Genomic DNA, 10800 nt, shown 5'->3' with positions numbered 1-10800 from the left:
GTTCTTGCCTGGAGAATCCCAGGGACGACGGAGTCTGGTGGGCTGCCGTCTATGGGGTCGCACAGTTGGATACGACTGAAGCGACTTAGCAGCAGCAGCAGCAGCAGCAGCAATCTGCTTGAATACCGAGAGGTTACACAGCTGGGAGAAGGGTTTGGTTACAGGTTAGCAATAAAATATACAAAATCAATGTCCCCACAGCCCTGCGCAGAAAAGACAAATTTGAAATGCATGAAAATACATTTTATACAGAAAGTCATCACAGTACACAACGTGATAAAGCTGTGAGTAGCACTTACAGTCATAATACCAAACAATGAATACTGATGCAACCAAATTGAAAGAATATTGGGAGGATGGAGAGATGGTAGTGTGTGCAGAGGAGAGGGAGGTGAAAGAAAGTCCTTCCATGATGGAAATTCAAAAGAAAATACCTAAAACTGAAACACTATTAAGGAGCATGTGATTTGGAGACAAATACAAAGTAAATCAGCTAAAAGCCTTGAGCCTGGTGGCCTCTGGGGAAGGGTGATACAGAAGACAGAGTGGGTTTTACTGTTTCAAAGAAAGGTTTATAGATCTATTTTGCTCATTTAGAATGTGTAGGTGTAATTTTACTTAAAAAATGACTTAATTTACAATGACAGAAGTCTTTTATTACTGTCACACACAAGTTAAAATCAGCTAATACGTCAACAGGTACAGGACAAATGAGCACTGACATTAAAAACAAAACTGAAGATGTAGAGAGAAAAAACCAAAGCCGATACTGATTTAGGCCCTTGTGACATCCTGAGCTAGACTTTAAGAAATCATTCGCCTTCTGGACACTTGTGTTTCCAGTTCTGCAGAGGAGTATTCTAAATAGATGAGATCTAAGTTCCTTTGAAATCTGAGTCTCTTTAAGTGCAGTAATTGAATAGGGTAAACACATTTTATGGACGCATTTCTAAAGGGTATTCCATTTTAAACAGGCCTTGTTTTCAACTGATACTGATTAATAGGGCTTTTTACTCTTCTTATATGTAAAAAGTATGTAATAATTCTAAATGATCGCAGAAAAACCCTTTAATATGACACATGAAATGAAGGTTCTAAACTGCTCCTTGACCTTAAGAAGCAGAAGTAATAGTCACAGCTCAATGCTAAGTGGCCACTCTTGGCAATACCAGAACTTCAAAACATAGCTTTAAAGTGGGTGAAAAGCAGACTGCTGTGGTAGATCTGAAAGCTCAACTGTTCATGCATAAACCGAGAAAGATTTACGAGAAGGTGTATTCTCAAACTCATTAAGTAACTGAGGAAGAGAAACCCATGGAAAAGCAGAATAAAAGAAAAAGCGTTGGCAGTGATCTGATACAGGTAAACCTTCATACACCCCACGGACAGTCGAGGGCCGAGCCAGGCCCGCACTCACCCCACCTCCAGTCGGCACAGCTGTTGTCCTTGGCAGTAAACAAATGCAGAGCTCTTTTTCAAAGTATGCATTTACTATCGTCTTCCCAGTCTTTGAAATTAATGATGATGTATTTTTAAGGGCAAGTTCTGATTTCTCAGCCTGAGGGGTGAGCCCTCTTGACTGTGGGTGACTAGGTTTTAGGCAGTACTGCTGTCCCAGGCAGAGAAGGCAATGGCACCCCACTCCAGTACTCTTGCCTGAAACATCCCATGGACGGAGGAGCCTGGTAGGCTGCAGTCCATGAGGTCTCTAGGAGCAGGACTGAGCAACTTCACTTTCACTTCTCACTTTCATGCACTGGAGAAGGAAATGGCAACCCACTCCAGTGTTCTTGCCTGGAGAATCCCGGGGACGGGGGAGCCTGGTGGGCTGCCGTCTATGGGTCGCACAGAGTCGGACATGACTGAAGCGACTTAGCAGCGGCAGCAGCTGCCCCAGGGGGCTCCTGGCACAGGTTAGCAATATGTGTGTGAGTTCCCAGTCGCTTCCCTTTCCTACTTCCCTTCCCTTTCCTGCTTCCCAGGGTGACCACCCATCTCCGTTACTTTCTCAGATGTTCATCTCACCCTCACTGTTCCCCTGACTGCTCCCTGCAGCCCCTTCAGGGCCTCCACTTCTATAGGCCCTTCTTCTGTGACTCACCCGAGTGTCTGCCTGTCCTCTTGGGTGTTCCTTCCACCACTGTTCCTTCAGTTACATCCACAGGGCAGTTCTCAACCTTGAAGGTCCTCAGAGTCACCTTGAGGAAATGCTGGCCCCAGCCCCGGAGTTTGATTCAACAGGTCTGGGTGAGGGCTTAACAATGTGCACTTCTAACAAGTCCCCAGACGAGGCTAACGCTGTTGGTCCAGGGACCCCGGTCTGAGAAGCACTATCATTAATACGTGACTTTGCGCTTACACCTGTCACTAGACTGCAAGCTTCTTGAGGTCAGGGAGCATTTCTTACACGTCTCATCTCCAGGGTCTAGCCAGTATCCAGCAGTCATTCAGTCAACAAATATTTATTGAATGCCTGTTACGTGCTAGACACTGTTGCAGGCACTAGATTCAGCAGTTAAAAAAAAAAATTTACACACACACACACACACACACACACACACACACACACAGGCTGAGCGGGCTGCTGTCCAAACAGGGGCACCGGTCCACGTGCGGGTTGTCCTGGGCACCCTCCTGAGGCTGGCAGGAGGCCCTGTGAGGATCCGAGACGCCCTGGGAAGAAAGTGGGCGACAGCAGAGCTGGAGCTGACTCCCCGCACAAAGCATGTCACACCCCAGGCCTGCCTGCGAACCATCGGCCATGCGGCTGCCTCCCTATCTCCAGGGAAGTACAAAGCCTGTGCCTTCATCTTTGGGCTAATCTTCTGAAAGTTTCCTCAACAAATAAAAAATGAGAGGACTCATGAAGAGCAATTTGGAAAACAACTGAACTGACTATCATGTTTACCAGCAAGACTTTCAGTATTCTTATGGTTTGCAAATGTTTTTGTAAGGACTTCCATTCAAAGCCCTGAAACGCTCTCTGCTAATTATATGGAGGGGATAATGGGCAGCATTTATGAATGGAATTCCAGACTCAAATATTTCTTCTCTTGTTAGTGGTTTCAAGAGTCAGTGAGATCAGAGAATAATATTGTCTGAGAATAAAGCTATCTTCCTATTGCTACCCCGAACCAGTGATGTAATACCAGAGTCCAACAAGTGATGATGATTTTTACATACTGAAAGAATGAAAAAAATGAATAACCTTGTTAGGAACACATTTTCATGATGGAGCCCAGGTCCACCAAATTCATTTTTATGACTCCATGCTAATTAAGTAAATTCTGATTACCAGAAAGCTTTGGGTATAAATGGGGCCTTTTGATAAGTCACACATTGACTTAAAAATGGTCAGGTTGCTGTTCATTTCCCTGGAGTAGATTACTAATTATCACCTTCATAATCCAAAGGGATTAATATTTCTGAAAAGGTGTGTACTTCTCGGCTGAGATGAGAACCTCCAATGAACCGGCCCCTTTCAGACTGGATCCCCTAAAGCTAAGACCAGGAGAAATCAATCCCTGTAGCCAACTGAACTGGTCTCATGAAATGATTGACTGTAGCCAAATGAACTGGTCTCATGAAATGACACTTCCTTCAGTGTAAGAAAAGAACACACCACTGTACTCTGGAAAACATACAAATAAATCTAAATAAAAATATTAGTATCATTTGTATGCTAATAATAAATTAGCTTCCTTTAAAAAATTTTTTCAACTATTTACAAAATCCATTCTTATTTTCTGAGTTAACAAGACTGGATCTTAAAAGTGCAATAAAAATTCTTGAGGCCTTCAGCCCTTGTTCAGACAAGACTTTTTAGTGGTTTGAAAGACGCAGCTTCTTGTTCTGGTGCGGTTCTTCCTCCAGGGGTACGGGTCCCAACACGCCATCTGGCGGTCAAGAACAACTTAACGTCAGGAAAACGTCACTTCAAAGAAATGAGCATTTGTTAAAGTCAGAGGCTGTAAGATCAAAATAATGCTTAAGCTAAAGAGGATTATTTAAAAAATAAAAATGAAAAAGGGCATATTGATTTTATCTTTAAAATTTTCAACTGTTAAAGAACAGACTCTAGATAAGTCACTCGCAATGTATCTGACCTTTTCCAAACTGGATTCATCAACAGTGTATAGACAATTCACAAAACTTTTTTGGGGGAAAAGCTATTACTGTTAGGCTGGAGGAGACAACATGTTGTTGTCCAGGGAGAGAAGGGAGCCGTCTGCGGGGCAGGGAGGTGTGAGGGGATACCCCGCCATCCCCACGCTCCCCCACCAGAAGGCAAGCAGACTCATCAGCTTGGTCAGGTGGGAAATGGGCCTGGCTTCCACTTCACCCCATGACCTGATTTCCCTGGCTTTCCTGGGACACACACTGTGAGTGTGCAAAGTGCACAATGTGATGGGTTTCAACACAAGCACACATCGAAGAATCCACCACCATGGTTAAGATGGTAAGTATACCCATCACCTCTGAAAGTCTCCTTTTATCCTGCTGCTTTCTGTCTCTCCAGGGGTCTGCCTGCCCTCCAAGCCTCTGTGCTCGCCTCACTCTTCCTAGTTTTAAGGACACCTGGATCAGGGTGCAGGGAGAATAGATCTGGAAAGCCTTCTCTCTTATTATGTAATATTGGAAACATTAAAAAAAGACTGTGTGTGATACAGATGGGAGTCCTAAAGCCTAATAATAAATTAACACTCAAGAACCTACTTTGTTGTTGTTCACTTGCTAAGCTGTGTTCGACTCTTTCACCCCAGGCTCCTCTGTCCTCCACTCTTTCCCAGAGTTTGCTCAAGAACCTACTACCCAACCCGCAAAACTAGAATGTTACCACTTCCCATGTGCCCCCCAGTCTAATCCCATCCCTCTTTCTCCCTTATACAGAAGTAACCACTGTGCTGAATCATTTATCATTCCATTGCTTCTTAGAAATAATTTTGCCACATGTACTAACCAGTACACTATTTGCCTTCTTGTTCAACTTTATATAGAAGTTGCATTATAATGTATTTAGTCTTCTGAAACTTGGTTTTTTCATTTAGCATTATATTTCTAAGATCCATCAATGTTCAAGAATGTAGATGTAATTCATTTTACTTTCACTGCTTTATAATACTCCACTGTAATATTTTAATTTCCAGAGATAAATTTTTGTGCTATTTCCAGTTTTTGCTTTTAAGAGCAATGTTGCAATGTATTATCTATCTCTGCCTTTCCTACAAAACATGTAAGAGTTTTCCTAGGGCATATGCTTAGAGGTCAAATTGCTGGGTCATGGAGCATACACATCTTCAGTTTTACAAAGATAACATTAAACTGCTTTCCCAAGGTGGCTGTGCACATTTTCAGTCCAGCCAGCAATACACAAAAGTTTTAACGACCCACCTCTTCACCAGCACTTGCTGTCGTCAAACTTTAATTCTGCAACTCTAGTAGGTACAGCAAATGGTGTGAACACTATTGCAGTGATTTTAATTTGCATTTCCATGACTGCTAATGAGCCTGAGCATTTTTTCACGTGTTTATTAGATGTCTGTGTTTCTTCTGTTGTGAAATACCTTTAACTATCTTTTACCCATTCTCACATGAACTCAACCATTAATCAACTGTATATAATTGACAACCATGGACTACTTCATCCAACAATAGCAAAATACACATTGTTCTTAACCTCACATGGAATGTTCACCAAGAGAGACCACATTCTGGGCCATAAAACACACCCTAATAAATTTAAAAGGACAGAAATCATACAATGTCTGCTCTCAGACCACAATATAATTAAACTAGAAAAGACTAATAGAAACATAACTGGGAAATCTCAAAATATATGTGGAAGTTAAATAATACATTGCTAAATAACAAATGAGTAAAAAAATAAACAACAAAAAAAACCCTCAAGATAAATTTTAAAATATTTTGGACCCAGAGGAATCGGGTGGAGAGGGAGGTGGGAGTGGGGATCCGGATGGGGAATACATGTAAATCCATGCCTGATTCATGTCAATGTATGACAAAAACCACTACAATACTGTAAAGTAATTAGCCTCCAACTAATAAAAATAAATGGAAAAAATTTTTTTTAATATTTTGAACTAAATAAAAATGCAACTTATCCAAATTCCTTCCATTCAGTGGAAGAAACGCTAGAGAAATGCTAGAGAGAAAGTGAATTGTATATATGAGAAAAGAGGAACGATCTAAAATCAATGACCAGAATATATGAACCCAAAAACCAAAGTAGATTCGTGGTGGCCTGGGGCTGGAGGCAGGAGGAAACAGGGATAACTAGTAAATGGGTGAGGGGATTCCTTTTGAGCTGAAGGAAAATTGTGAAATCAGGCTGTGGTGATGGTTACACAACTCTGAATCTACCAAAACCCACCCAATTCTGTACTTTAAAAGGGCAAATTTATGGTATAGGGATTATACCTCAATCAAGCTCTTATAAAATTGAAAAAGAGATAAGGATATTATTTACTGATATAAAACACTTATTAAAAACTACATATAAAACATAAACCTGCAGTTCAGTGGACAGTCATAAAGCAAACATATTTAACCATCACCCAGGTCAAGAAATAAAGCATTACCAGCAAAATGAAAGCGGAATCCACTCATCCCCTCGGCCTCACGACCCCTCCTTCCCACCTCAGGACACCCCCCCAGAGCACGTCACCCTTACCTTAGTGATCTAGGGACAGGGAATCCTGGCTACCAGACTCTTGATTGTAAGTGGCAAAAATCTCCCCTTTCATGGCTTGCTTTGTACTCTTTTAATGCTATCTTTTGACAAACAGATGGTCTTTATTTTAACACAGATAAATGAATTCATATTTTATGTTTAATGCTTTTTTGTGTCTTCTCCCTAACAACAGGGAATATTAACTCACCCCCCTCAAACACTATTATTGAATACATATTCTTTAATCAGATCCATATTTTTTCCTTTCATCTTTAACTACTTTTTTCCCCCCTGATAAATTTTTAAAAAGAAAGATCGAGTGGATATGTATTTTTTTCCAGACTGCAAATTAAAATTTCACTACCTGAATAAAATAAAGCTAAGTTAGAACACAGAAAATCAGGATGTTCACATAGACATTATTTTCATAAAGACTTTCATAGTTACTGATTTTTCAGAGTAATCAAATCATTGTTATTATCAAGAAAATTTTACTTATTATATTGAACTTCTACTTACCTTGAATCCAAACATAAAGATAACATAACTAATATTTTAAGTAATATTGTACAGTAATAATTCATATTCAAAATAATACGCATGAGGAATTGCAAGGTCTCCTAAAGACTTTATTACATTAAAAATATGTGTTAATATATACACAGTAAAACTCTGAAGACTAAAAATTCATTTATGGTATCTGTGATGACTCTTAATTAGAGTATTAAAATAACCAGGACATTTCCGTTCTCTGACCAATCTGAGCTAATGTAGCTTTACTCTAACAAGAATCTACATAGCCTCATAATTTGGCTCTAGACCCATCTGTATTAATTATATGTATTTTTCCTTTCTAACTGCCCAAGAGGTTTCTGTTTTGGTATAGAAGAGCACTGTTGCCTAGTCTCATATAAATTTAATTTATAAATTCAATTTGTGCATGATCATTTGTATTAAACTGCAGAGTCCGTAGGACTAGTCATTAATCAGCACTTCCCATGACATCGAGCATATAGTCGATACACAAGTGTCTGTGCACAAACTGAATGGCAAAAATCTAATCTGCAAAAAGAATATGCTCCACCTCCAACCACAGCAATTTCCAACACCTGATCATTATAAGTCACTATTTTTCTTTTCTTAGCAACAAAATCAACCTCAATAAAGGACTCGTAGATACTTACTCTCTCTGCCTTCAGGCTCATTTTGCTCAAGAACACCAGTTCTTGATGGATTCAGTTGCCACTATAAAAGGACACAAACATTTTATGTATATGTTTAAGAAGGTTTTAATAAATATCATTTCAGCATTGTGCTTTCAAATATCAAAACAGCTTAAAACAGTAAGAAAAGTTAGTGTGTCATACCAACCAAGCCCTAATAACAATTTTGGATGACCCTGAAGATACGACTGATGGATTAAGGATCAAAATTCTTAGAGAATCTTATATGCATGGTTTAGTAAGTATTTTTAGGTGCTTTATATGTTCCATGCACCCTGGACTCAAACAGAAAAGTCAAGTTGAAATCTATAAACAGTACTATTATATGCTTTTTGTACTTAACAGAAAACTATAGCATATAAAAGTTACATTAAGTGCCAGAATTATCATTAAAAAGCAACACATGATTCTGGACAGGATCCTTTTGCTATAAAGAACTTTATTGGGACAACTGGTAAACCCACTGAACTCTGTGGATTAAATAGTAGCAATGTATCAATGAAAATTTCCTGAGTTTTGTGGTTGTATTGTGGTTATGTAGGATAATCTACTGTTTGAGGAAATACAAAAGAAAGTATTTAAGAATGACTTGGCATCATGGCAACAACTTAACTCTCAAGTGTTTCTGGAAAAAATTTCTTCGTAGTGTTTTTGTAACTTTTCTGCATGCTTGAGATTATTTCTAAAAAGAGAAAGGTTTTTAGAAACCAGAGTAGTTAAAAAAAACCATGAGGAATTAAAGTTCTGAGTTTCCCACAAAACAGTTACCACGTCAGCAGTTCTTTGGAAATATCAAATACTAATTGCTTCTAATTTTTTCCTGATTTTTCTCATGAGAAATGCATGTGTGTGTGTGTTCCCTTCTTTTGTGTAATCTTAAACTTTAAACTATGTTCACCTCTATCTACTACTCTCTACTACTGAATTTAAGTTGGCTTAAAGTTCAACATTCAGAAAACGAAGATCATGGCAGCTGGTCCCATCACTTCATGGCAAATAGATGGGGAAACAGTGGAAGGCTTTATATTGGGGGGCTCCAAAATCACTGCAGATGGTGGCTGCAGCCATGAAACTAAAAGATGCTTACTCCTTGGAAGAAAAGTTATGATCAACCTAGACAGCATATTAAAAAGCAGAGACATTACTTTGCCAACAAGGGTCCGTCTAGTCAAGGCTATGGTTGTTCCAGTAGTCATGTACGGATGTGAGAGTTGGACTATAAAGAAAGCTGAGCACCAAAGAATGGATGCTTTTGAACTGTGGTGTTGGAGAAGACTCTTGAGAGTCCCTTGGACTGCAAGGAGATCCAACCAGTCCATCCTAAAGGAGATCAGTCCTGGGTGTTCATTGGAAGGACTGATGTTGAAGCTGAAACTCCAATACTTTGGCCACCTGACGCGAACAGTTGACTCATTTGAAAAGACCCTGATGCTGGGAGGGATTGGGGGCAGGAGGAGAAGGGGACGACAGAGGATGAGATGGCTGGATGGCATCACCGACTCAATGGACATGGGTTTGGGTGGACTCTGGGAGTTGGTGATGGACAGGGAGGCCTGGCATGCTGCGGTTCATGGGGCTGTAAAGAGTCGGACACAACTGAATGACTGAACTGAACTGAACTACTGAATTTTTAAAAAAAGGCTGCAGGAAGAGGTGGGTCAGGGACTTTCTTTTGTTAGCCACAAGATGGCACTATAGAACCAACTAATTCAAGGTCTGTAAGGTCAAGGGCTTCCCTGGTAGCTCAGCTGGTAAAGAATCCACCTGTAATGTGAGACTTGGGTTGGATCCCTGGATTGGGAAGATCTCCTGGAGGAGGGCATGGCAACCCACTCCAGTATTCTTGCCTGGAGAATCCCCATGGACAGAGGAGCCTGACGGGCCACAGTCCACGGGGTCGCAGAGGACGACACGAGAGCCCAGGTACAGCACAGCACCAGGTCAAGGTAAAATTCTCTCTCTAGAGACATATATTCAGAAGGCAGATCCTAAGCTGAACATTTGTGACTAGGCAAGTGCTTGCACATAAAAATAAACTCAATGATAAAATTTTGTTGAAACTCTTTAAAAGGGTAAGAATCACTAGTTTAAAATATGCAGCAGAGTAACTTAACAACATGGGCTTCCCAGGTGGCTCAGTGGTAAAGAGTTTGCCTGCCAATGCAGGAGACATGGGTTCGATCCCTTGGTCGAGAAGATTCCCCGAAGGAGGAAATGACAACCTACTCCAGTATTCTTGCCTGGAAAATCCCATGGACAGGGGAGCCTGGCGGGCTACAGCCCATGGGGTCACAAAACAGTCGGACATGACTTAGCGACTAAACAACAGCTATCAACATGATATGAAGTATATTTGAAAAAAAAAATGTGCATCTACTTACTGTAAATTTGCTGACACCTTCAAGTTCCCCAAATCTCATGTAAGAGATGTCTGCCTTCTTTTTTCCAACATCTACATCCCCTGCATAGATTTGTTTTATGCCTGCACCTTTAATTAAGGGTACACATTCATCACAAGGGCACTTGGTCACAAAAATCATACTTCTTTCTTCTGGTTTTATTTCTTGACACCTACAAAAATATATATACATATGAAAAAATTAGGAAGGTAGCTTCTAAAAGGGTAAGTTATGTTTTAGAAAAATCTTGAAACATTAAAACTGAGCCACGTTGGAAACAGATTTACAATATTATACACAATAATGATCAAACCTTATTCTTGCTGAATTAGTCAATGCCAAGATTTTCACTATTTAGACTACAAAAGAAAAGAAAACAGACAGAATAATGCTTTCTAAGTAGGAAACTCTTTATAAAGCCAGAATTATGGGCCAGAACTAACGCCTTCCCTGAGAATGTACCATGTGTGATTAGACATTAAGTCAT

The 10800-nt window shown here is 40.2% G+C and overlaps 1 protein-coding gene across 4 annotated transcripts in view; it reads right to left on the bottom strand.

The window, feature by feature from the left end:
• Positions 1–228: 228 nt before the first annotated feature.
• Positions 229–10800, bottom strand: part of CDADC1 (cytidine and dCMP deaminase domain containing 1) — a 32078-nt gene continuing 21506 nt past the window's right edge. For all 4 annotated transcript variants that reach the window (XM_065901715.1, XM_065901716.1, XM_065901717.1 and 1 more), the window contains 3 exons: positions 10296–10485; positions 7876–7936; positions 229–3896 (listed from right to left, as the gene is read on the bottom strand). In XM_065901715.1, the coding sequence (XP_065757787.1) occupies positions 3823–3896; positions 7876–7936; positions 10296–10485 (325 nt within the window). In that variant the 3' untranslated portion in view covers positions 229–3822. The remainder of the gene's footprint in view (positions 3897–7875; positions 7937–10295; positions 10486–10800) is intronic.

Source organism: Muntiacus reevesi, chromosome 11 (genome assembly GCF_963930625.1).
Source record: "Muntiacus reevesi chromosome 11, mMunRee1.1, whole genome shotgun sequence".
NCBI classification, from domain to species: domain Eukaryota; kingdom Metazoa; phylum Chordata; class Mammalia; order Artiodactyla; family Cervidae; genus Muntiacus; species Muntiacus reevesi.
Note: the sequence above shows the minus strand (reverse complement) of the source record. Positions and strands in the feature narration are given on the sequence as shown.